General features: G+C 38.3%; 1 protein-coding gene and 1 pseudogene across 2 annotated transcripts in view; one reads left to right on the top strand and one right to left on the bottom strand.

The window, feature by feature from the left end:
* The window catches only part of METAP1 (methionyl aminopeptidase 1), a 57,514-nt gene that overhangs the window by 11,812 nt on the left and 18,434 nt on the right, over window positions 1–27,268 (top strand). For both annotated transcript variants that reach the window (XM_086704524.1, XM_025922334.2), the window contains exons 2-5: window positions 17,367–17,418; window positions 24,409–24,521; window positions 25,470–25,530; window positions 26,606–26,697. In XM_086704524.1, the coding sequence (XP_086560650.1) occupies window positions 17,367–17,418; window positions 24,409–24,521; window positions 25,470–25,530; window positions 26,606–26,697 (318 nt within the window). The remainder of the gene's footprint in view (window positions 1–17,366; window positions 17,419–24,408; window positions 24,522–25,469; window positions 25,531–26,605; window positions 26,698–27,268) is intronic.
* LOC112858994 (small nuclear ribonucleoprotein G pseudogene) lies at window positions 20,502–20,906 on the bottom strand (annotated as a pseudogene).

The raw sequence follows: 27,268 nt of genomic DNA, 5'->3' as shown, positions 1-27,268 counted from the left end.
GCATAGAAGTTAAGAGCATAGATAGTACCTCAAGAGGGCCTGCATTTAAAACCTGGCTTTATGTTTTTTGGACATGTTAATTAATCTTTCTGTGTCTCATTTTCTCATCTGTAAAATGGGATGATAATATTACCTACCTCTTAGTTGTAGGATTAACAGCATTGATACATGGTAAGTGTCTAAATCTGTGCTTGGCATATAGTACATGCTCAAATGTTAGCTGTTTTTAATTTTTCAAAACAAAAATGAGGTCATTGCTCTTACATAGAGCTATTCAGTTTTAGAACTTAACCTTTTTTTTTTTTTTTTTTCCCTTAAATTTATTCTGGAAGAGAGCGTGCATGAGTCAGGGGGAGGGACAGAGAGAGAGGGAGAGAGAATCCCAAACAGGGATTCTGACATGGGGCTTGATACTATGAACCATGAGATCATGACCTGAGCTGAAATCAAGAGTCGGTCTTAACTGACTGAGCCACCCAGGTGCCCCTTAACTTTTTTTAAAGTTACGTCTTTTTTTTCTTATTGTAAAAAAACCCACAAACGACCACTGTCACCATTTTTAAGTGTACAATTTTGGTAGTGTTAAGTATATCTACTACATTGTTGTTGCGCAGATCTCCAGAAATGTTTCATTTTGCAGAACTGAAACCCATTAAATAACAACTCTCCTTTACTCCCTTCTTCTAGTCTAGCTAACCACCATTGTGCTTTCTTTATACATGAATTTGAATATTTTAAATACTTCATACAAGTGGAATCACATAGTATTTGTCCTTTTGTGACTGGCTTATTTCACTTAACATAGTGTCCTAAGGTTCATCCATGGTGTAGCAAGTGACAGGATTTACTTCCTTTTTATGGCTGCAGAGTGTTCCATTGTGTGTATGTACCACATTTTGTTTGTCTGTTCATCCTTTGGTAGACATTTGGGTTGCTCCCATCTCTTGGCTATTGAGAACAGTGCTGCTGATGAATGTGCTGTCCAGATGTCTCTTTGACCCTGCTTTCAATTCTTTTGGATATATATTCCGAAGAGGGATTGCTGGATCTTTAACTAGTTATATGTTCATTTTTTGAGGAACCATCATACTGTTTTCTATAGCAGCTACATTATCCCAGTATGGTTTACATAGTAGTTTACAGTTCCACCAACAGTACACAAACATCCCAGCTTCTCCAAATCCCTGCCAGTATTTTCAGGTTTTTTTGATAGTAGCTTATCCTAGTGGGTGTGAGATGATATGTCATTGGGTTTTGATTTATATTTCTCTGATGACTAGTGATATTGAGCATCTTTTCAGATGCTTATTGGCCTTTTTATTTATTTTTTTAAAATCATTGTTGGAGAAATGTCTGTTGAAGTCCTTTGCCCATTTTTTAAATCAGGTTGTGTGATTTAAATTGATTTAGTGATTTAGTTGGGTTGTAGGAGTCTTTGTATATTCTGGATATTCACCCCTTATCAGATACGTGATTTGCATATCTTTTTTACCATTCCATAGGTTGCCTCTTCACCTTTGATTGTGTCCTTTGATGAGCAAAAGTCTTAATGTTTGATGTAGTCCCACTTTATTTTTGCTTGTGTTGCCTTTTCTTTTTGGTGTCACATGCAAGAAATCATTGTATCTAATGTCATGAAGCTTTTCCCCTGAGTTTTATGGTTTTAGGCCTTATGTTTACTTCTTTAACCAATTTTGAGTTAATTTTTATATATGGTGTAAGATAAGGGTCCAACTTCATCTTTTGCATGTGGATCTCTAGTTTTCCTAACACCATTTATTGAAGGGACTGTCCTTTCCGTATTGAGTGATGTTGGTACTCTAATAAGGTCATTTAACTATATATCTGGGGGTTTATTTCTGGACTCCATTCTATTCCAGTTGTCTCTATATTTGTCTTAATGGCAGTATCATACCGTTTTGATTATTGTAGCTTTGTAGTATGCTGTATGTATGTAGTATGTAGTATGACACTTTGTAGAAGTGTCAGTCTCTGAGTTGGTTCTTTTTAAAACTAATTGTTTTGGTTGTTTGGGGTCCCTTTAGATTCTATATGAATGTTAGGACGACTCTTCATTTCTGCAAAATAAGTTTTTGAGGTTTTAATAGTGATTTTGTTGAATCTGTAGATTGCTTTGGGTAGTACTGACATCTTAACAGTATTAAGTCTTTCAATCCATAAACAGGACTGCTTTCCATTTGTATGTGCCTTTAATTTCAGCACTGTTTTGTAATTTTCTGTGTATAAGTCCCTTGCCTTGTTAGATTTATTTCTAGGTATTTTATTCTTTTTGATGTTATAAATGGAATTGTTAATTTCCTTTTCAGATTATTCACTGTTAGTATATAGAAACATTGTTGCATGTTGATTTTGTATCCTTCAACTTTACTGATTTTGCGTATTAGTTCTAATAGTTTTACACTTTAGAATCTTTAAGAAATTTTCTACATATAAGATTATGTCATCTGTGAACTAAGATAATTTTGCTTTTCCTTTCTAGTTGGAAGCCCTTTATTTCTCTTTCTTGCTTAATTGCTCTGGCTAAGAATTCCAATACTGTGTTGAATAGCAGTGGTGAGAGTGGGCATCCTTGAGTTATTTCTGGTCTTAGAGGAAAAGCTTTCACTCTTTTTCCATTGACTGTGATGTTAGCTGTTGGCTTTTATTATGTTGAGGTAGTTTCTTCTGTTCCTAACTTAAGTGTTTTTATCATTGAAAGCGTGTTGACTCTTGTCAAATGTTTTTCCTGCATCAATTGATAATTACTTTGATTTTTGTCCTTCATTCTGTTAATGTAGTGTTGAATTTTATATACTGATCAGTTGACTTTGTGTGTGTTGAACCATCCTTGCATTCCAGGAACCCATGTCATCATGGTGTATAATTTTTTCAATGTGTTGTTGGATTTGGTTTGCTAATGTTTTGTTGAGGATTTTTGCATCAATATATTTTTTATTTTTATTTTTTTTAATGTTTTTTATTTATTTTTGAGAGAGACAGAGACAGAATGTGAGTAGGTTGGGGGCAGAGAGAGAGGGAGACACAGAATCGGAAGCAGGCTCCAGGCTCTGAGCTGTCAGCGCAGAGCCCGACGTGGGGCTTGAACTCAGGAGTTGTGAGATCGTGACCTGAGCCGAAGTTGGACGCTCAACCAATTGAGCCACCCAGGTGCCCCTGCATCAATATTAATCAGGGATGTTGGTTTGTAGATTTGTTGTGGTGTCTTTTGTCTGGCTTTGGTATCAGGATATCACTGGCTTTGTAGAATGAACACACTGAGAATTTACCCTCTTTATTGTTAGTTGAGTTTTCTCTCTTTTTTTCTAAGTAGCTAAGGGTTTGTCAATTTTGTTGATCTTTTAAAAAATATTCCACTCTTAGTTGTGTTCATTCTTACCCCCCACCATTGTTTTTTATCTTTTATTAATCTGTTGTAATCTTTATCATTTCCTTTCTTCTGCTAGCTTTAGATTAGGTATGTTCTTTTTTAAAGCTCCCTGAGGTGTAAAGTTAGTGTTATTAATTTGAGATCTTTTTTCCTTTTTAATGTATGAATTTATAGCTATAAACTTCACTTATCCTGCATCCCATAAATTTTGGTATGTTGTGTTTTGTTCTCATTTGTCTCAAGGTATTTGGTAATTTTCTTTGTGTCATTCTCTTTGACCCATTGATTGTTTAAGAGCACATTGTTTAGGGGTGCCTGGATGGTTCAGTTGGTTGAGTGTCCAACTTTGGCTCAGGTCATGATCCTGCGGTTTGAGGGTTCCGCCCACATTGGGCTAGCTGCTCTCAGCGTGGAGTCTGCTTTGGATGCTCTGTCTCCCTCTCTTTCTGCCCCTCCCCCACTCATGCTCTGTCTCTCAAAATTAAAAACATTAAAAAAGGAGAGTACATTGTTTAATTTCCACACATCTGTGGATTTTTCCAGTTTTCCTTCTAATTTACTTTTTTTTTTTTTTAACACTAAAACATTGTAGAATTCTTTGTATGCTTGAAAGTAAGGTTATTTCCATTACTTTTAATAATGATGTAGGATTTATTTGCATGGTTGAATCAGAATTTAAACCATATTATATTGATGGATATCTAAACTCTCTTTAGCTTTTCACAATTATAAACAATACTGCAGTGAGCCTTAAATTGCATGTTTGCTTGTTTGTCAGGTTATTTTCCTTGGCTAAGTTTTTGGAAGTGGATATTATGATGACCACTGAGTAATGTATAGAATTGTTGCATCAGTATGTTGTTCACCTGAAACTAATATAACTGTATATCAATTATACTTAAATATATAAATTTTTTGGAGGGAAGTGGAATTACTGGCTCAAATGGTATTTTTCTGTGTGGGAATATATATTTATATGTGTTGTATATTTATATACATGTTATATTTGATACATGGAGCCTTCTTGGTATCAGTTGATCATTCAAGACTCATTAACACTGAATGGTGTGTCTGTTTACTCAGACCCTTATCAACATGAATTGATTTTAGTTTTGAGAGGGCAGAAAAGAACAAGATAATATAGGTTCTTAAGGAGGCAGGAGTAGGTAGGTGTTCACATTAGGAAAACCATTTAATGTTAATTCTAGCAACTAGTTGTAGGATGGTTTGTGGTTTGGAATAAGAAAAGATTGGAGAGAGGAGAGGGTTCTGGTAAGGATACCATTTGGTAAGCTGTTTTGGTAATTTGACATGTCAGTAGAGCCTAAAATAGGGTGGGGATATTGGGATTAACTAGATAAGAATAAAATAGGAAAAGACTTGTTCTAGCAGTGAAATGAAAACACAGGTCTCTTAATTCTGTTGGTACTTTATTGCTCTCCAGTGATTCACAATCCTGGAAATAAATAAGAATCCCCTATGTAGCCTGTCCTCAGAAAAGAAAGCTTTCCAGGTGTTTCTTTTATGTAGCCAGGATTAAGAACCATACTCTCTCATAGCAGCTCCTAAAACTGGTAGACCTTTGCTGGTGCTAAAGAAAAAATACATTCTCTTGGGGTGAAAACTAAAGGTTTACACAACTAGTTATAAGAGGTAATCAATACACAGTGCTTTGGTGCTGTTAATTAGGTGGAGACTAAAGCAGTGAGACAAAGTGCTCTCAAACAAGCACCAAATAAGTACAGGTGACCTGTTAGGCTTGGTGGTGGGGTGGGGTGTGTTGGACATTTATATAGGGAAGGTAGCATTTGAAATAGACCTGAAGGGATAGGTAAGGCTTCTGAGAACTCAGATGTAAAGGTGAGTGTCAGAAGCACATAGACCAGGTTGTGCAAAGGAAAGGGAAGTGTGTTTGGGGAACTTTAAGTCTAGTTTTAGTTAGGTCATTGGTACATTTCTCAGAGATGAGCAGGGAAAGATTGCCAACTTAAGCATTCAGAGGTTGATTTTTTAGGAAATGGGCAGTCACTCGGGGCTTTGGGTGGTCCTTGGCTGATAACGAATGGGAGAAGAGAAAGAGGGAGATTGTGGTTTAGGGAAGGAACACTGTTCAGTCATCAAGAGTTACTAGGAGATGTGAGAATGTTCTTGACATCCTCAGTGATTTTTGAAGGTCATGACCAGGTTGCTTCACGGCCTCAGCAAGTAAGGGGAAGGTGGGTGCACTTATACAGGTGAGAGGTGTTTCTTAGGAATATTTTCTTGAATCTTCAGGTATCTTGAAATACAAGCCTTTAGCTAATTAAGCTGTTTCATGAGATAGTTCCCCAGTTTATTTAATGAGAATAATCCTATTAGTCCTCTTATTAAAAAATTGGGATTTGATGTAAGTTTCATGAACTAAATATAAAGCACTCTGAAATCCTTTGAGGAAAGTAGAAGGCTATTTGGTGGAGAGCTACTTTTCAGTGAATGTGTGAAATTTCAAAATGTTAGTTGATGCTGGCTACATTGAAAATACAGTTGGGAGAAAAATCGATGTGGGACAGAGTTGATCTCCAGTGCATCATAAGCTTCTTTAGAATACCAAGTAGTCTGAAAAATGTAAAACGTGTTGTGTTTTTCCAGGAGTATGTTCTTGTTGTAAGTGTTCTTTGCTGAAGCAGAGTCAAGCATGATTATTTTTAAATCTTGGTAATTACTGCATAGCTTGTGACTTTTTAAAACAGATATGAAAAAATAATTTTCCATGAATGCTTAAGGGGTATTTTATTTAAAATTTTTTTTTCAACGTTTTTTATTTATTTTTGGGACAGAGAGAAACAGAGCATGAACGGGGGAGGGGCAGAGAGAGAGGGAGACACAGCATCGGAAACAGGCTCCAGGCTCCGAGCCGTCAGCCCAGAGCCTGACGCGGGGCTCGAACTCACGGACCGCGAGATCGTGACCTGGCTGAAGTCGGACGCTTAACCGACTGCGCCACCCAGGCGCCCCTTAAGGGGTATTTTAAATGTTGATCTTTATATATTATTTTGGGTTGTTTTACTTTGCCCACCATGAAGTGAGGATGGAGAAGGACTTTGAAATATGATCCCTTTAAAAAATTTATGCTGCTTTTAGTTTATTCAAAGTTTACCTCAGAATCAAATCAGTGGTACAGATCACAGTGGGAATAGATTATTAAGTGAATTATAGAGGCAGTTAGAAATGTCAGTTCCCACTTAGGGACAGATGGTATTTAAAATCAGTTATTATTATCTTCTGTACTCTTGAAGAAAGGTAAGGTTTGAATGGAGCAGAGGAGGGCATCTGATTATTTAAGCTTAATTGCTTTGAAAGATACATTTAGAGTTGGGCACAGGTGGGAGTGGCACCAGCTCCCTGCTCCTGTCTCAGAGCTCTTTTTTTTTTTTTTTTAATGTTTATTTTGAGAGAGAGAGAGTGCGTGCACGTGTGCGAGTGGTGGGAGGGGCAGAGAGAGGATCCCAAGCAGGCTTTGTGAGGTCATTGCCAGGTCCGACGAGGGTCTCGAACTCATGAACCTCGAGATCGTGACCTGAGTGGAAATTAAGAGTCGGTTGCTTAACCAACTGAGCCATTCAGGTGCCCCATCTTATTTCCCCTTTACTGAGCTGTCACTTCTTCAGAGCCCTGCCCTGTGAGCTTTGTAGCTGCATAAAAAGAGTGGACCTTGGAACCTGAAAGCCCAACAGCTGTTTGAGCTGGTTCAAGTTATTTAACCCTTTCCTGTTTTAGTTTCCCCATCTGTAAAATGGGAATCTTAATATCCGATTCCTAGGATAAGTGTGAGGTCTGAGTGAGATAACGCATGTAAGGTGCCTGCCACACACACAAAAAAGGCTCTCAACAAATGGTAGTTCCAATCGACAAATGTTGACTGGAGGCTAGACAGGCCTTTATCTCTAATGGACAGTGATCCTCCTAACTCAGCTTGACAGAAACCTTCCTCTATAGATTTTTGCCACCTGGTCCTTTCTATTCATTAAGATGGCAGGAATTTGTATTTTTGAGACAAGACAATAACTCTTTCCAGTTATATACTGCCAGTATATAGAAATACAGTGGGTTTTTGTGTGTTGACTCTGTATTTGTAACCTGATATTTTAGTTCTGGGAGTTTTTTCCTTTGTATTTCTAATTTTTTTTATTTATTTGTATTTTTTTTTATTTGAGAGAGAAAGAGCCTGAGCGGGGGGAGAGGGGCAGAAGGAGAGAGGAGAGGAGCAGAGGGAGGGGGAAAGAGAGAGAGAGAGAGAGAGAGAGAGAGAGAGAGAGAGAAAGAAAATCTTAAGCAGGCTTCATGCTTAGTGTTGAGCTAGAATCAAGAGCTGGATGCTCAACCAACTGAGCCACCCAGGTGCTGCTGTATTTTTATATAGATAATTATGTCATCTTTGAAAGAGGATCCTTCCTTCCCTCCTTCCTTCCTCTCTCTCTCCCTCTCTCTCCCTCCCTCTCTCTCCCTCCCTCTCTCTCCCTCTCTCTCCCTCTCTCTCCCTCTCTCTCCCTCTCTCTCCCTCTCTCTCCCTCTCTCTCCCTCTCTCTCCCTCTCTCTCCCTCTCTCTCCCTCTCTCTCCCTCTCTCTCCCTCTCTCTCCCTCTCTCTCCCTCTCTCTCCCTCTCTCTCCCTCTCCCTCTCTCTCCCTCTCTCTCTCTCTCTCTCTCCTCTCTCTCCCTCTCCCTCTTCCTCTTCCTGCCTTCCCTGTCTGTATGCCTTTTATATTTATTTTTCGTGCCTTGTTGAATTTAAAAAAAATTTTTTTTAATGTTTATTTTTGAAGGATAGACATAGTGTGAGTGGGGAGGGGCAGAGAGAGAGGGAGACACAGGATCGGAAGGAGGCTCCAGGCTCTGAGCTGTCAGCACAGAGCCCGATGCGGGGCTCGAGCCCACAGACCTTGAGATCATGACCTGAGCTGAAGTCAGACGCTCAACCTACTGAGCCACCCAGATGCCCCTATGTCAAATAGTTTTTAAAAAAAGTTTTCAAAATTTATTTTGAGAGAAAGACAAAGTGAATGAATGGGGGTAGAGAGAGAATCTCAAGCAGACTCTGCACTGTCAGCACAGAGCCTGATGTGGGGCTCAAACCCATGAACCATGAGGTCATGACCTGAGCTGAAATCAAGAGTCAGATGCTTAACTGACTGAACCACCCAAGCACCCCAATATATGTCAAATAATTTTAGATTGTATCCTAGAGATTTTGAATATTATGAGGTCTTGAGTCTTGTTTAGATCCTATGGAGAATGTTGATATTTTTGTTTTAGCAGGCTATTTGGTTAGATTCAGGCTATGAGTTCTTACCTGCCTTCTGACCCAGTGCTTGGTCTGAGACTTGGATGATGGATTTTCGATTAGTTCTTTTCTCACAAGCATCAGTTTATTGTATTATGGACAACTTTCCGTAAGTTCCCTTTCTGGAACAACTTGCAGGTACTTTCTGGTTCTTTGGGAATTCTCTTTTTTGGTCTTCTGGCCAGTAAGCTGTGGTTTAGTTACCTGCTTTGCTGCACACTTCATGACTGTGCCTGTATCTGTGGCCAAATGGAGAGAGGGCAGAGGCAAAAAAAAAAAGCAGTAGGGTTTAATCCCACCCTCTCTGCACTGATCAGGGAAGGAAAATGCCCCTTCCTCAGAACTTTGGCTCCTACAAACTCATGTAGTAGATGGCCACCTCAGGATCACTTTGGGGTCTGGGGTGTGAGAGGATAGAAGAGAGAGAAGGTGGATACCCATGCTCTTTGAGCATTAGGAGTTCCCTGTCCTGATTTTTGTTTTTTTTTAAATCTTTATTTATTTTTGAGAGAGAGAGAGAGACAGCGTATGATCAGGGGAGGAGCAGAGAGAGGGAGACACAGAATCTGAAGCAGGCTCCAGGCTCTGAGCCATCAGCACAGAGCCTGACGCGGGGCTCAAACTCACGAACTCTGATTCTTGAACCAAAATTGGAGGATTTCTCCTGGAGCACTCTGTCTTCGTGGCCTGGCTTTCTAAGGGTTGCATAGCTTAGTATTCTGCCAGAGATTGGTCCCAGGTTGTACTCAGACACCTTGGCCAGTAGGCTGGGTTCTCTGATGGTCTACGTGTTAGGAGCAAGTTTGAACTTTGGGTTGCATCCCCTTCCCCACTGTGCAGCTTCTGTGGGCAGTAATGATGCTAGTCAGATACAAAGCTCACAGTAAGCAATAGCTGCCTAATTGCCATCAGTTTTCACAAGCCAGGAATTTGGGCCAGGGTTGACAACATGTTAAAGATAGATATGTAGGTGCATCATCTTTTCAAAGTTAAAATTTAAATTGCTTGAAAAAGTAAAATGGATGACAATTAGAATTGAGCACTTATTGGCCACACATTTAACCTAATTGTTTTCCCAACATAACAGTTGAGGAAAGTGGAACTGAAGAGATACTAAGATTTTTTTTTCTCCAGTATCACAGCTTAATAAGTGACCAAGCTAGGATACAAGTCTGTCTGATTTCAAAGTCCATGATTTTAGCCACTGCCCTAACGTTAGTTTTGAAAAGGAATGTTTTACAAAGCCTTGTGGGTTTTGAGTTGTCCCTACTTAGAAACCCTTTATGAATTATGAATTATCCTTAGTAATAAGTAGGCAGTATTTTTTTTTAGTATTAAAAAATTAGGTGAATATACTAAATTTTTGGCAACATTTTAAATGCTTCTTTTACCTCTCCTCTCTGATAGTTCTTCCCCTACCCTTTCTTGTTCAGATTGGCACGTACCCCTCCCTCCTGCCCCCATTCAAATTGGTATGTAAACTTCTGTGTTCTCTAAATGAATCAGTTGGGATAGAGATTTTTTTTTAACTTACGGAAATGTGTGTCAGCTTCTGTGAGGGTAAAAAAAGATGTTGAGTGATGCAGAAGCGTTTTTGTTCACTTAACCCATTTAGAAAGGTTTTATAAATAGGTTGTATGAGAGTGCCAACTATATAAAGGCAGATTTTTTTTGTTTTTTTGTTTTTTTAAGTAAGCTATTTGCACAATGAGGGGCTTGAACTCAAGTCACACGCTCTGCCAACTGAGCCAGCCAGGTGCCCCCTAAAGGCAGATCTTACTTTGCAGTTTTGATACGCATGAGTTTTGTTACCATAGTTTAGTTAAACGAAACCAAGTCTCCTAACATCACAGAGTAATTACATAAAGTACACACTTGAGGGCTAATTCTTCAGTCCTAGGAGCACTATGTAAATCACAGGTGTGCATCTTGATTGGTGACCAGTCACTCCCTTCTTTCAAAACCTGTGATTGGTCACTGTGCATCCGTCATTCACTTCTCATCCAGACAGATAGCAAAGCCTGTAGTTGTGGTGCTTTCTTGTTTTTCAGTGAGAACTTCTGTGATATTTTACAAATGTAATTGAAAGAAGGAATCTGTCAACAAAGATGAAAGTGCAGCAAAGAAATGGTAAATGATAATGCTGGAAGTGAAATCTAAATAGAACATAAATGGGGTTGTAGAAAAAGTAGCTGACCATGGGAATGTTGGCATAGCTCACCATTCTAGAAACTCGAGACGAGTAGTCAGAGCACCTCTGTGAGGCCAGCTTGTTGACACAATGAGGAAACTGGTTGTGCTGAAAAGAATGACAGTGTCTCAGGGGAAACGATAACCAACAAAAACTTTAAAGGAAGTCTCAGGTTTTGAAAGTGCAAAGGATAAAATTTGGAAGCTGCTCCACATCTAGAAAGGAGAGGGATAATTTGCCAAGCACAAAAAGATGCTCACTCCGTTTCATAAGTTATCAGTGGGAAGAAGGCTAAACGTTGTTCAAACTAGTCTTGATGAGTTTTTATTTTTTAATTTTTTAAAATTTTATTTATTTTTTTAAGCAATCTCTGCACACTCAGCATAGGGCTCGAACTCATGACCTGAGATCAACTGAGATACCCAGGCGCCCCTTGCTAAGTTTTTAAATAAAGAAACAAAACACTCTAATTCTCAGTGTTACAGTGTACATAAGTGTTACTTTTATTCCTTCACCCCCCAGTTCTCTATATATTTATAACTGACAGAGTTTTTTAATGTTTTATCAAAAAATTTTAAAGGTCATGGAACAATTGTAATTTCTTACAGTTTCTTACAAGATTCTTTGTATGGTTATAGCTTGCCCTGGTCATTTTTATGGCTCTGTACTACTGTGCAAAGCAAGGACTGCTTATATTAAAAACCAGTTCTTAAGACCATTCTTTAGGCTATTATTTAGAAAAAGGGGTTTTGGTTTTGATTTTGGGTTTGATGGAGATCAGGGATGCCAGGAATTCAGTCTTTTTCAGGTTATTCCTTGGTTTAAAACTCTTTAGTGGCTTTCTGTTATTAGAGTAGACCAGAATCCTTAACCTAATCTGATCCCTGACTATATCTTTAGCTTTTGTCTTCTTCCTCATTTAACGGCACCGTGTATTTTTTCTTTTTAGCCCTTATGACTTAAACTGTGTAATTGTGTAATTAGCCGTGTAATATTTGTCTAGAACAGGCCTATATTGTTCACTGCTGAATGCCTAGCACCTTGCAAGTGCTTTGGTCATAATGTGCATTCTGTATTTATATGAATAAATGAGTAGAATTGTGTGCATGAGTTTATATGTGCATGGATTTTTTTTTTCTGTGGAGGGGAATGATTGCTTTCCCAAGATTCTCAAAAGATTCAGTGGTCTAAAAAAAGTTAAGTATCACACTAAAGGAATTGATACAGTGGGTATTCAACCTAGATGGTATCATTAGACATAGAAGATGTTTACTTTTTAATTTTAAACTGCATTTGAATATCTAGACATATATATATGGCAGTGAGCAAGCATTTTAAATTATTACATTGTAGAACATAAAATTCATTTGAAAAATGGTTATCTATATAATAGCATTTAAAAAATCTCTCTCATAGTTTTATGTAACATATATTACAGTGTGATAGAAGTCCTGTTGAGTGGGAGATTACTTGGTTTCATCTCTCTCTCTCTCTCTCTCTCTCTGTCTCTCTCTTTTTTTAGGAGAGAGCGTGAGCAGAGGAAGGGCAGAGGGAGAGAGGGAATTTTAAGCAGGCTCCATTACCAGCACAGAGCCTGATGCGGGGTTCGATCTCATGACTGCAAGATCATGACTTGAACCAAAATTAAGAGTTGGACACTTAACTGAGAGAGCCACCCATATGCCCCTTGAATTCATCTTCTGTAAAATTGTAAATTTCTCCTAGTTTTAAAAGTCTGTGTTTTCTTTCTAAAGTTACCTATTGATTTTTTCATATTGATTTTGATTTTATTGATAAAATATTGATATTGATTTTATTCATGTATAGAATTTGTATAGAAGCTTAACTCACAATAAAGTAATTTAGATGTTTCTTGATTGGGTTTATGTTTACTGTCTCAACATCATGGAGGCAAAATGTCCATAATTAATTAAAATAACTTTTTGTAACTTTTTTTTAAAAAACAATTTTTTTTAACGTTTTATTTATTTTTGAGACAGAGAGAGACAGAGCATGAATGGGGGAGGGGCAGAGAGAGAGGGAGACATAGAATCGGAAGCAGGCTGCAGGCTCTGAGCCATCAGCCCAGAGCCCGACGCGGGGCTCGAACACACGGACCGCGAGATGGTGACCTGAGCTGAAGTCGGACATTTAACCGACTGAGCCACCCAGGCGCCCCGACTTTTTGTAACTTTTTAGTTGGTTATTCAAATTATTTCACATACCTAGACAAATGTTTCTAACTTACAAATCCCCTCCCTGCTTTCCTCTATATCCCATTCTTTCTATCTATCTATCTATCTATCTATCTATCTATCTATCTATAATCTCTACACTCAACATGGGGCTCAAACTCATGGCCCTGAGGTCAAGAGTCACATGTTCTTCTTCTGACTGAGCCAGTCCAGTGCCCCCTATTATCCACTTTTTTTTTTTTTTTTTTCTTTCTAAGGAAGCTCTACCCCAACTTGGGGCTGGAACTCACAACTCTGAGATGAAGAGTCATAGCTCCACCGACTGAGCCAGCCAGGCCTCCCTCTTTCCCGTTCTTTTAACAGTATCCTTTGGTCGTTTACTGATTCATTCCCAGACTCTTCTACAATTTCATAGAATTCCTCTCAGTACTGTTAAATACATTTGGCATGTAATCGGTTTTATCTGGGAACTCTCTGACCTCCAGCCATAACTTGTTCCCTGGGCTTGCTTCGGAGCAGTCCTCCTTATATCCCTCTTCAAGCATCGCCCTTTACTTCTCTTTTGTCTGTATCACATCATCCTCTTTCTTGGTTAGTTCTCGTGTTTTATGCACTGTCTCCTCCAATAGCTTCCTGAGAAAGATGGCACAGGAGGTAGATTTTTGAGATTCTGAAAATGTCTTGTTATATACCCTGACACTTGATTTTCAGTTTGGCTGGGTTTGGAATTCTAGTTTGGAAATTGTTTTCTCAGAATTTTTATATTCTCCATTTTCATTTAGCTTCCAGTGTTGAAAAGTCTGTTGCCATGGGATTCATAATCTTTTGCATATTTATGCCCCCCTCTCCCCCCTTCTCTGGAAGCTTATTGGATCTTCTCTTATCTCAGTGTTGAGAAATTTCATATTGTATCCTTGGGCAAGTTGCGTTTTATTCTTTGGGGGTCTTTTCAGTCTGGAAACTCCTGTCTTTCGGTTATGGAAAACTTTTATTTCTTTGATTTCTCCTCGCCCTTTTCTTTCTGAAATTTTATTATTCAGATGTTAGACTTGTTGGTTTTTTTTTTTTTTTAAGATTTAAAAAAATTTTTTTATTTGTAAGTAATTTTCTACACCATTATGGGGCTCGGACTTACAACCCCAAGGTAGAGTCGCATGCTCTACTGACTGAATCAGCCAGGTGCCCCAGACTTGTTGGTTGCAAGTCCTTTGTTTCACAAATACCATCTCGTTATTTTCAACTTTTTGTCATTTCAGTCTGCTTTTGGGAGAGGTTAACTTTGAGATCATCATTTCTACTGTCACATTTTTAAGTTTTTGAGAACTTGTAATGTCTTCCATAATTACTTGTAAGATGGAATCCTAGGCTTGTAGAGCTGAAGAGTATCTACAGGGTCACCTTTGATAACCCTGCTCTGTCCAGAAGTCTCTTCTGTATTGTTCTTGACATTTTCTTCTCATTTTTTGATGGTTTTCTGCCTTCTTATGTCCTAATTTCAGTGATGGCAGGAAGAGGGATAGCCAGGCTGAGGGCACAAACTGTGCTTGTGCTTACGTAACAATTGGAGTACCTTAGGATTTTGGAGAAGGGGGTGTATGTGATGGGACAAGAATCTGTCCTTAATTTTTTTCAGGGAAGTCTATTTATAGCAGTGCTGCAATAGTGGTTCTGTTTGTTCCTAGGAGATGTGTAAGCCACTTTAGCAATATATTGTTCTCATTGAGCAGACATTCAGTTGATTTATTCTAAGCTGGCATAATGAAAATGAATTGAAAATTGTACCAAGCATATTTAGCATGCAGATGGTTTGTCTGGTTTAAGGAAACATTGGAGTCATGGTCTTGAACTGAAGAAAAACATTGGTGCACCTAGCATGCAGCCATGGTGGGATTTTGCTTCTAGGCCTGGCCGACTTTTAGACTGGTATTCTAGGACCCACCCTGAATACCTCACTCCTTTCTTTCCTCGTCCCTGAACTTTTCCTTGCTGAATGTCTTACTGCCATAAACATCTTTGTTACCAGCTAGGGTGGGAGAAGGGAAAAACAAGTGAAACTCCAATCTGTCTCCTCCCTCTTGTCAGTCTTATCCATGATGATGAATACTTTGGAAAGGGGAGGAAAAGAAGAGGTTGAAATTGCTGACTGAAATTAAGTTTCTTAAAATAAGTCATGTGCCTTTGCTCATCCCATTTAAAAATTACCATGCAAAGGGGCGCCTGGGTGGCTGTGTTGGTTAGTGTCCGACTTCGGCTTAGGTCATGATCTCATGGTTCGTGAGTTCGAGCCCCATGTCGAACTATGCTGGCAGCTCAGAGCCTGGAGCCTGCTTTGGGTTCTGTGTCTCCCTGTCTCTCTTCCCCTCCCTGGCTCATTCCTTCTCTCTCTCTCTCTCTCAAATAAGTAAGTATAAAAACATTTTAAGACATAAATAAAAATCACCATGCATAATTGGGAGTTGACCCCATGAATAAGTAAAAAAAGCTTCAAGAAGACTGTAATTGATCCTTCACCGTCATTGTAGTAATTGGATTCATTCTTTTGCTGTGCCCTGGGGTCTTGTTATTTACTGTCTTAGTTTCCTGTGGCTGCTGTTAACAAATTGCCACATAGTGGCATAAAACAACAGTAGAGTATTCTTTCATAGTTCTGGAGGTGGAAGTCCAAAATCAGTTTCACTGAGTCTAAATCAAGGTGATGGTGGGGCCATGCTCCCTGCAGAGGCTCTACGACATTTCTCCAATCTCTACCCTTCTGGCCATATTACCTTTTTTCCTGTGTGGGTGAACCTCTCTTTGCCTCTCTTTTATAAGGATACTCATGATGATGGTATTTAGGGCCTACTTGTGTAATCCAGGATAGTCTCCCTATCATAAGCACAGGGCCTGATGTAAGGCTTGAACTCACGAACCCTGAGTTCATGACCTGAGCTGAAGTTAGATGCTTAACTGACTGAGCCACCCAGGTGCCTCTGACCTGGGTTTTCTGAATGCAAACAGTTACAGGCTGTGTAGGGTACAAGGAGAGGAAAGGAGAACTAGTGAACATCCTGGCCCTGGAGGGAGAAACCAACCCCTCAGAGCCCGTGGACAACCTTTAAGGAGAGTAGCTTTAGCGACACTGGTGTCATGTAGTTTAATTACTAATTAGTCCTAGGGAGGCTTTCTACTTTTGTCTTAGCTTTTTCTTATCCATTACTTACTCTTTTATGTTTGCAAAGTCAAAACATTTGTAGGAGTTTGTGAATTCTCTTAGTATTTGTACTGATTTGTTTGAGTGATTTTAAACTCTTTGAGGGAAATACTATAAAAATCAAAGCATAAATAAGATCTATGGTTGAATTCATTTTTCTAATTTATTACTTGAGTTCATTATTTGAATTCAATTTATTACTTGAGTTCATTTTCCCAATATAGTATTTCCTGTTGGTGTCTGAAATATGTCATATGAACTTTTTTCCTAAGTGAAAAGTCCAATCTTTCACATCATTCATCCATTCTGATCAATCAGTAAGTATGCACTGAATCTCCACTGTGTAGCAGCCACTACGGTTGCCTCTGAGCATGTGATGGTAAACTTGACAGTGTCCCTTCCCTTACTGAACTTACAGTGTAGGATTGTCAGTGTGTAGAAAACAATGAGGATACAACTAACTAGGAATCAAACTATAAATAATAGAAAAATCTGCAAAATTTTCCTTGTGTGTCCCCCCCCCCCCCCCATCCCTCCAGTGTATGACATGGGTCATGGTTCTTTTTAAATGCTTAAAAATAATTTGGTGACATAAAATTGAAATATAACTATGACTTTTTTTTTAATGTTTATTTATTTTTGAGAGAGAGAGAGACAGGGTATGAGTGGGAGAGGGGCAGAGAGAGAGGGAGACACAGAATCCGAAGCAGGTTCCAGGCTGAGCTGTCAGCACAGAGCCTGACGTGGGGCTCGAACTCACAAACCGTGAGATCATGACCTGAGCCAAAGTCGGACTCTCATCCAACTGAGCCACCCAGGCGCCCTGACTATGACTACTATTTATAATATAGGCTGATGTTTCTTGCTTATTTGAAGTACTCTCAAGTTTAGGATGGTTTTTGAAGTGAACTTTTAAATAGATATCATCATTTCTTAAGCTTTCCTAAATACTGAATGAATATAGTAAACTCAACTGATTTAGATTTTTGCAGAGTTTCCAGTAACTGTATCTTACATACAGTATTCCTTAAAATGTTTCTGATTAAGGAAGGTCTGACACTAATTTTCATGTTTGCTCTTTTAGGAATGTTTTAAAGGAAGTTGGGCAACTCACAAGTTACTGCATAAGAAAGCAAGTAAGTAAAATTACACATCTCTGTGTTAATCGTTTTAGAAGTGGCTTTTTGCAGAAGACTAGAAGTCTTCCAGTTCTGAAAGTGTATATGTGAATGTTCTGAAAGTGTAATCCCTATATGTTCTAGAATTAGCACATATTTAAATATTTTTTATTCTTTGTGGTGCATAAACATGCAAATAAAATGTGGCTGAGTACTGTCTTTGTTCATCTTGTATGTAACATGAAAACATGAGATGGTTGCTAGGATAGATGGCTTTTTCTTGAGCAGTACCTGAGAATGTCCTAATTTTTTGGCACCCTCTTTCCATTGCTAGAAGTGTTTGCATGTTGTAGGCAGGTGCACATGAGCTGTCTGGGTTCTAAATTTAGCCAGACCTCTTGTTTTTGTTTAGTTTCAATTTGATTGCTATTTCAAAATTTTATTACTTTGTTTTTTGATGTTTTATTACTTGCAGCTAGATACTCAATTTTCCTTTTTAAAGTTACTTTGTGAGACACAACAAAGTGAAACGATTAGCTGCTTCTTAGCTATTGCTGTCAGCCGCATGGATCTATTGCCAACTCACATGCCCTTTCTTGCTTTGGCTTACTTACTCATCCTGTAAATTCATTTCATTAGTGGGCTGGCTTAAGGGCTTAAGACAATTTGTAACAGTTACCTGAAAATTGACAAGGGCTTTCTGGTCTTAAAGCATTGTCATCCTAATGGATGAAGGCTTGGCAGACAGTCTTCATCCATCTTAAGTTTCGTCTTAATGCTCTTGGTATTTTTTATTCATCTAACTGTATATTTTTTAGGAATTTGCTGGTTTAATAAAGTAGATAGATTATTTCATATATGTATGTATATACATATGTATATATTTATATCTTAAAACCTCATTGAGGTCAGTTCAACCACCATTTGAAGGAAAGGGAAATTAAAATTTAAAAAGACTTATTTTCTGTGGTTCTATAAGTGAAGTCTACATTTAATGGAAATGTTAGGTTATTGTGGGAGGAATTGTGGTTAGAAATGAGGAAATACAATTATGAATACATAAGAGTTCAAGAAAGCATAAATGACAGGGTTTGTTACTTCAGATCAAAGTACAGTATAGAGGTTGGTTTAAAAATGCCATTTACTTTTATTTAATATGTAACTTAAGTCACACATTAAGTATTGTATGTCTGATATGTTAGATATTGTTAGAGCTCTTTTGAGCCAGTTATTAACATTTTATATCCAGGAAGTTAAAGCATAGGGAAGGGAAAGGTTGAGGTGAAACAGTATGTTAGTAAAAAAGCTGAGAATGGGTCTCTACCCCATGCATATGTTAACTTGTTGAAGTGTGTGTGTTTCGTTAATATTGGATTCCTACAGGAAATAAGGGCTATTATGACCTACACTCCAAGAGAATTAAATAGCTCATGTTCCCTAAGTAAAAAGAACATAATTATTACTGCCTTGGACTGAGACCGTTTGTGTTTTACTTATAGCTCTGGTGTTTACACATGGTGCCTTCTTTTAAATGGTGCCCTCCTGGATTTTTTGGAGATGATTTTCTTAGGGGTGAGCACTATTCTTGATCCCTTTGGGCTGTGTTATGCTGTTGGATGGAGACAGCTCTCAGCTGGCCAGCCCTGTATCTTTTACACCCTATTAAATTGACCCTGACTATACCATTGAGGATGACTATTCTGGAGGAGGGAATGGTGTAGGGGAAGGTTAACATCCAGGGTGAAGAGGAATAGCTGGAAAAGGGATCAGGGGAAAAGAATGTTGGACTGGCAAGGAGCCAAGCATATTACAGATCACACCGTGTTCAAAGAAACAATAGTGAGCTAACATAGGAAGCAGTAACTTTTCTTTTCTTCAGAAAAATTTTTTTTTCATGTTTATTTTATTTTTGAGGGTGGGGGAGAATGACTGGGGAAGGGGCAGAGAGGGAGACACAGCATCTGAGGCAGGCTCCAAGCTCTGAGCTGTCAGCACAGAGCTCGACGCGAGGCTCAAACTCATAAACTGTGAGATCATGACCTGAGTCCAAGTCAGATGCTTAACCGACTGAGCCACCAGGTGCCCTTCTTTTCTTTTCTTTTTTTTAACTGTAATGTGTACTGATCTCTAATTAAGGAGGCCTGATTTATATTTATGTTGGTGCAGATATTGGTCTGACATTTGCTGTTAATATTTTTGCCTAGTTTTGGCATCAGAGTAATCCCAGACTCATAAAATGGGAGATGTTCCCTCCTCTTTTCTAGAAGAGATTGTGTAGAACTGGTATTATTTCTTCTGTAAATATTTGGTAGAATTTACCAGTGAAGCCATCTGGACCTGAAGTTGTTTTGATTGCAGAAGCTAATAAGACCTTAGGAAAATTTCAAGTGTCAGTTAAAGAAATGAGTCAATGGAGTATTTATTTTTTATGTGTCCTAGTGAAGACGATCACTTAGATTGCAAAGCCCTTAAAGGGGGTGCCTGGGTGGCTCATTCGGTGAAGCATCTGACTTCAGCTCAGAATTTATGGGTTCCAGCCCCACGACAGTCTCTGTGCTGACAGCTCAGAGCCTGGAGTCTGCTTCAGATTCTGTCTCCTTCTCTCTCTGCCCCTCCCCCACTTGCTCTCTGTCTCTCAAAAATAAATAAACATTAAAAAAAAAAGGCATGTAATGCTGACATGCTGGCTTGGGTACACAGTGTCCAATGTGTATCTCCTGTCAGAATGTATGCAGTAGCATTGGCTTTTAGTCTGACCTATAAAAGTTGTAGCACTTTACATCTTAATAATAATATAGTATGTTTTAGGTTATCATTGTTTTTACTTTATTACTGATACATTCAGTGTGTTTGTCACCTTTGCCTAGAGTAAAAGGTAGGAATGTTTTACAGGTATCTCTTGAATAGCCAGAAATATGATATGAAAACTCTATTTAAAAAACAAAAAACTTTACACTATTTATTCTCTTCCTCTACTCCTCGAAACTAGCAAGCTTGATTTTTGGATTGCAGAGAGAAGGTGTTATGTGATAATTCAGAGAACTACTTCCACCAAGCTTTGTGAGCACGGATTACTTTTTTTTGTTTTGTTTTTGTTTTTTTTGTTTTTTGACTATTAAAGAAGTTTATTTAACAAAAAAGTTCAATATGAAAATGCATGACCTGATTTTTATATTGTAGTAAAACAGGTGCTATGGAGGGGACATGTGAGGGCAGTTGGTTTCTTCTGGTGAACACACCCATTGTTTATACTCGTTCCAAGGTTTCTAACATGATGACACTATTTCCTCGAATTACCACCATTCCAATATTGTTCTGTTCCCACTAGTTGCCGTCTCCACACATTTATCTATCACAAGATTCATAAAAGGATCGAACCCCCGCAGTATTCCTTGGACATGTCTGTCACCATTTAATTTCAATGATAAGTTCTTGTCCATAAATTTTTTCAACTTGGGAGGGTGAGCTTTGCCCATCATGCTTGCTTGGCGAGCTCAAAGATGCCTCCAAACGGGATTCGTGGAGTCCTTCACGCTCGAGCATGGATTACTTTTAAGCCTTATCTCCAAAATGCTGAAATTATAGGTTTGTTGTGAGGATTAAATGAACAGATCCATATAAAGTGCTTAGCATATGTACAATGCCTAGTAAATGCTCAGCAATTATTTAATAATCATCTCTGGAAGAACGGAGTCAGGATTGTGATTAGAAAGTCCTGTTCCAGGCATATGTAAGACATATGTAGTTCTTTGTTATCAGCTGGCTGGAAGAGACAGCTTGCACAGAACTTTTTAAAGAATGAGGCCTGAGTATGATGTACTTTGGGCCAGACCTTGCACATATTAGGTACTCTTCAACACTCCCTGCAGTGTACCTGGCCCTTTTGCATTATGATGTTTCAAAGACAGCTTTATTTACAGATCTTTATTTACACTGTCCTGTGCTTTCATTCTTTTGACAGAGACCAATTAGTATGTAATTTTGTTACAAAACTCCCATACGATTCATACTTACTAGGTGTCTGTTAATGTTTGTAGGATTTAAGGCTGAGATCAAATTGATTCATTCATTCATTCTTTCTCTCTCTCTTTCTTTCTTTATTATGAGAGAAAGAGAGAGAGAGGGAGAGAGAGAGAAGCAGGGCTCACCCAGGGCTCGTGGTTTTTGTTTTTGTTTTTGTTTTTTTTTACCTGAAGCAGGGCTGGAGCTCATCTGAAGCAGGGTTTGTGCTCACCCAGTGTGGGACTTTAACTCACCAACTGTGAGATTATAACCTGAGCCACCCACGTGTCCTCAAATTGAGGGCCTAAAATGTAAACTAACTTACTTTCGAAGTGTAAATTTCCCTAGGTAAATTCTACATAGAGAAAAGAAATTGCCATATTTCAATCTTTACTTGTTTAGATAGCTCTGAGTTATATTTGTTGGAGGTCTGCTTTTAATTTTCTTTTGACAATAGATTGTGGAAGGGTCTGAATGCAGATCAGCAGGAAGCTTTGAAAGATCTTATGTCCTTCCTTCTCCCTCCTCCTTCCCCAGGAGTGTGTCAGACCAGAAAGCCTGCATCTTGATTGCTGTTCTGTCTGGGTTTCAGGTGAAAATGATTCTGGAAGTTCATATTTCAGACGAAGCACTTGATGCAGTTCATAGCTGAAGCAGGCATCAATTGGCCTGTATTTTGAACTGTTTTCTGTAATATTTGACCCTAGGGGCAATGAGTGGAGTCCATTTTTATCTTGGGTTGGGAAACAGTTTTCCTGTTGACATTCACATTCACAGTGGCTTTCTTGAACTCCAGAGGGGAGAAAGATCTAAAATTCAGTAGCATGATAGAGCTTTTCTTTTCCTTTGCTATTCTGTTTTTTTTTTTTTTTTTTTTTTTTTTAAGGAGAATGAGTGTGAGCAGGGGAGAGGGGCAGAGGGAGGAAGGGGGAGAGAGAGAGAGAGAGAGAGAAAGAGAGAGAGACAGAGAGAGAAAGAGAATGTCAAGCAAGCTCCACACTTAGCATACAGTCAACATAGGGCTTTGATCCCACAGTCCTGGGATTATTACCTGAGCCAAAATCAAGAATCTGACTCTCAACCAACTGAACCACCCAGGCATCGTCCTTTGCTATTCTTATTTTCTAGTCTTATTCTTTTATTTTATTTTATTTGTAATATTATCATTGAATTTTCTTCCAAAGTAATGTGAACAGACTGGCTATATATATATTTTTAAGGTTATTCATTTTTTTATTTCTGGGAGAGCAAGGGAAAGAGAGAGAGAGTGAGAGAGTGCACAAGTGGGGGAGGGGCAGAAAGAGAGGGGGACACAGAATCCAAAGTGGGCTTCAGGCTCTGAGCTGTCAGCACAGAGCCTGATGTGGGACTCTAACCCATGAACCACAAGATCATGACCTGAACCAACATCAGACGCTTAACCAACTGAGCCACCCAGGTGCCCCAAGACTGGCTATATTTTTGCATTCTAGTCTGTTGTGCCTCAATAGTCTTGCAATCCCAAGTTGACGAAGGGCTCTCTGCAGAGGCTACTGGACTGAGAACCAGCATTCCCACGTCTCTGCTCCTGTGAGCCACATCACCTCAGTTTCCTCATCTGTAAATTGATGAGTAAATTAGTCTCAGTTGTCTTTTTGTTGTTAGCTGTAGTCACCATGCTATACTTTACACCCCTAGCACTTACTTACCTTATAGCTGGAAGTCTGTACCTTTGGACCCCCTTACCCATTTCACTGTTCCTTTCTAGCTTAACATTGTGTGAGTCTCATATTTTAGATAGCGTGTGTGTGTGGGGGGGGGCAGTTTTATTTTTCTTGTACACTGCAGAAATTATTTGAAGTCTGATTTTTAAAGTCAATGATAACAGTAATCAAGATCAGTGTGAGTTGGGAAGTGTATAGGTTGATACTTGGTGTAGGAGGGATTTGAATTCCTGCTGTGTAAAGTCTTAGGTTAGTTTTTCTTTTAATTTTTTTAATGTTTATTTATTTTTGAGAGAGAGAGAGACAGAGCAGAAGCAGGGGAGGGGCAGAGAGAGAGGGAGACACAGAATCTGAAGCAGGCTCCAGGCTCTGAGTTTTCCGCATGGAGCCTGATGTGGGGCTTGAACTCATGAACTGTGAGATCATGACCTGAGCCAAAGTTGGATGCTTAACCAACTGAGCCATCCAGATGCCCTTAAAGTCTTAGGTTAGTTTTATTTTAGTTGATGGATAAGAGATGCAGTCAGGGTGCGGACATAAGACACCATTGAGGGTCTGTTCCATGTGAAAAGAATTCTTAGGTGCATTTCAGTAAATATAACATTATGTATTAATGACTAAGCTGGTAGGAATGAGTGAGTGTGTGTGTGTGATTCTTAATTTTTCTAATGAGTTTTCAGTAATTTTCTATTGATATTCCCCCCTCTTATCTTTGACTTTCTCACTACATCCTATTACCCCCCCTACTGAAAAAAGGCAAATGATGACTATAAAATTTTCAAAGCATTTTGAAATATTGATCTGAAAGCTGTTCATCAGCTAAGTGGGAATTTTTTTATTTTAAATTTGCTGTGGAATTTTTTAGACTCTGTTGTTTTAGTAAGAGCACAGAATCCATTTATAATATCTGCTCTCAGTTGGGAAGTTTTGCCTAGGTTTAGATTTTACATTTCAATAAATGGTCTTCCTATAAATTGACATTGTAGAGAGAATACATTTAGCATTTTTTTTGAAAAGGGAGCTCTGGGAGCTATTCCTATTCAATTTCGTGTAAAAACTTAGAATATGTTTAGCTTGGGCCTTTTCTCCCAAGACGTTTGGATCTTTGAAGAGTCCTAGGGTTATGAACATAGCAGGGAAGCAGAAGCTTTGGTGATTTAGATTAGGGTGGAAGTTTGCTAGATTTTTATACCTGGTCTCTGTGGCTTGGTTTCCAAACAAGTGATGGTTAAAGTATGCTGGTGCTCAGTAGCTTGACCACTGAAGCATTTCTTTCTCTTTTTCTCATCCATCCACCTCCCAGAAGATGAAAAGGCCAAGCGAGAAGTGTCTTCCTGGACTCTAGAAGGTGATATTAACACTGATCCGTGGGCAGGCTATCGATATACTGGTAAACTCAGACCACATTATCCACTGGTGAGTAAATAAGGTAATAAAAATTTTGCATTCTTTTAAACCAATTTTAAGAATTTTCAGTTTCCTAGAAATGGTACATGTGTTTTACATTCTAATTATGAATCACATAATCAGGATGAAATTTGCATTCTAGCTCGTTAGCTTTTATGATACATTATTTGGATTTTAGGATAATTGACAGTCCCGGACAAAGGAGAAAACATCTTAGGTGAACGGATTAAAAATTCTTTAATCTTAAAAAAAGAATGAGGTAGAGTAGATATTTTCTGGCCAGCACAGTGGTAGTATATTTCTATTTTCCAATTTTTTTTTTTTTTTTTTTTGCTTTTTTTGTTTTAAAGTGGAATATATTTCCACCTTAATTTACGTATGGCTTTTCTGCCACTCCTACCCCTTCCTATGTTCTTGGCAGGTGGACCTCAAGAATCTTAATAACATAGGAATTAAGTTGAAATCTGTCTGCCATTCTCAAATATTTGAATTCTCTTTATTGATGTTTTTCTTTTTATAAAAGGAATGTACCTTTAATTTTTAAAATTTGGACAAATAACAAAAACATAAGAAAGTCTCTTTAATCCTGCCTTCAGGGATAATGACCAGGAGCATACTGCTATATGTTTACTTCAATACATTTTATTATTGTTTTTGGTTTGTCATTTTGCTTGGGCACCATGTTGTCTGTGTGTCGTCTCAAATCCTTGCTGGATATTTCTTAAATATCCTAAGAAAGGGAGTGGCATTAACATTAGGAAAGTAAAGCTTAGTCTTCATGAAATAGATACGATATTTAAGATGTCATTTAAAACTTGTTTTCCATTTATATGCTGTGAGTGAACTTATATCTTTAGTGTTTTTCCCCTACTTTTATTTTCTTTGTTATTAAATTTTAATAATGAAAGTTACTTTCAGATTTGAATTGGTTTTAACTAATCTCTCTGATGTTTTTAGATGCCAACAAGGCCAGTGCCAAGTTATATTCAAAGACCAGATTATGCTGATCACCCGTTAGGTAAATTCTGCTGTGCCGATTCTACATTTTTCAATTTGTGGGCTTGGTAATTACTGCAAAGGAAACGAGTGCTTTTTTGTAGAAATTTTCTATTGCTGGCTTTTCAGTAAATGTAAACATGTTTTTCCAAGACACACTAGAACATTTATGAGAGTTAAAGATTCTTTCCTCTTAGAAATATGCCCAATTCTGAAAACACTGTTGATATAGCTGTTAAAGGCTACATTCAACATAATATATTTTGTGTTGTTACATCAAATTTTAGATTAAAAATTTGTTTTGATTTTATTTAGTTTTTGTTTTTTTATTTTTATTTTTTTAAAAATCTTTTTAATGTTTATTTTTGAGAGAGAGAGAGACAGAGACAGAGAGACAGAGTGTGAGCAGGGGAGGGGCAGAGAGAGAGGGAGACACAAAATCTGAAGCAGGCTCTAGGCTCTGAACTGTCAGGACAGAGCCCAACATGGGTCTTGAACCCATGAGCCATGAGATTATGACCTGAGCTGAAGTCAGACGCTCAATTGACTGAGCCACCCGGGTGCCCCAAAAACTTGTTTTGATTTTAATGTGTCCTCTACTTTAATTATGTAGTGTCTATTTAGATAAAAAATAGATTGTGGGGGCCTCGAATGAATGCCTAACTAAAGACTCTGGGCTAAGCTGTTTACATGTGTTCCTTCTTCCCGTTACTACCCTGACCACCCCTGAAGTGGGTTCCGTGGTCTTCTCTGGTTTATAGATACCAATAGTGAGATGCCCGGGGAAGATAGGTAATATGTAGCACAAGTTGCTCCCTGCCAGTTAGAGGAGGAGTTTTTTATAATGACTTGTAGGTGCTCTTTTTTTTTTTTTTTAAGTTTATTTATTTATTTATTTTGGGTGGTGAGGGGCAAATTTCCTTTTCATGTTGAGAATATCTCTTTAAAATATCTGACTTGGACCCTCCTAAGTTATGGGGTACTCTTGTGTGAAACAATGAGACTTGACTATTATTATGTCATTGGGAAGATCATTATGCTAATAAATACTACATTTTTACCTTCATTTTGGCTTTCTTATTGATTTTCTTTTCCAGGGATGTCTGAATCTGAACAGGCTCTTAAAGGTACTTCTCAAATTAAATTACTCTCATCTGAAGACATAGAAGGGATGCGACTTGTATGTAGGGTAAGAGTTATTTTTTCCCCATGAGATAAGATAGATGGAAATGGGCTTGAAGTTTCTAGATATGAAGTCAGTGATTTGCTGATTTACAAAGGTAGCAAATGTCCCATTGTAAGACTATGGCTAGTCATACTTTTCATTAAACTATTGTTAGCATATAATTTTATGCAACGGTTCTTTTCTACTTAGCCTTTTTGAAAAGTACTATGGCAAGTTGGCAGTCCATTTTTTGATCCTTGTATTTTTTTTTAATTGAACCGAGTTTTCATATTTTGTCATTTTATTTTCACGAGTCATCGTAACATAGGGCAAATTTGAGGTTTTATATAAAGCTAAATAAAAGCCTCTATTGTGAAACTCAGTGGCCCACCCTTATCTGTGGTTTTGCTTTCCATGGTTTCAGTTACCTGTAGTCAGCCACGGTCTGTACCCAGGTGATCTTCTTTCTGACATATTGTCAGAAGGTCAGTAGTAGCCTAATGCCACATTACAGAGCCTACACCATTCATTTCACTTCATCTCCTCATGTAGGCATTTTATCTCCCATCACAAGAAGGGTGAGTACAGTACAGTA

This window comes from Puma concolor, chromosome B1 (genome assembly GCF_028749965.1).
Source record: "Puma concolor isolate L17-30 chromosome B1, mPumCon1.1.hap2, whole genome shotgun sequence".
Lineage (NCBI taxonomy): Eukaryota > Metazoa > Chordata > Mammalia > Carnivora > Felidae > Puma > Puma concolor.
The sequence above is the reverse complement of the archived record's forward strand: the minus strand, read 5'-3'. Positions and strand labels throughout refer to the sequence as shown.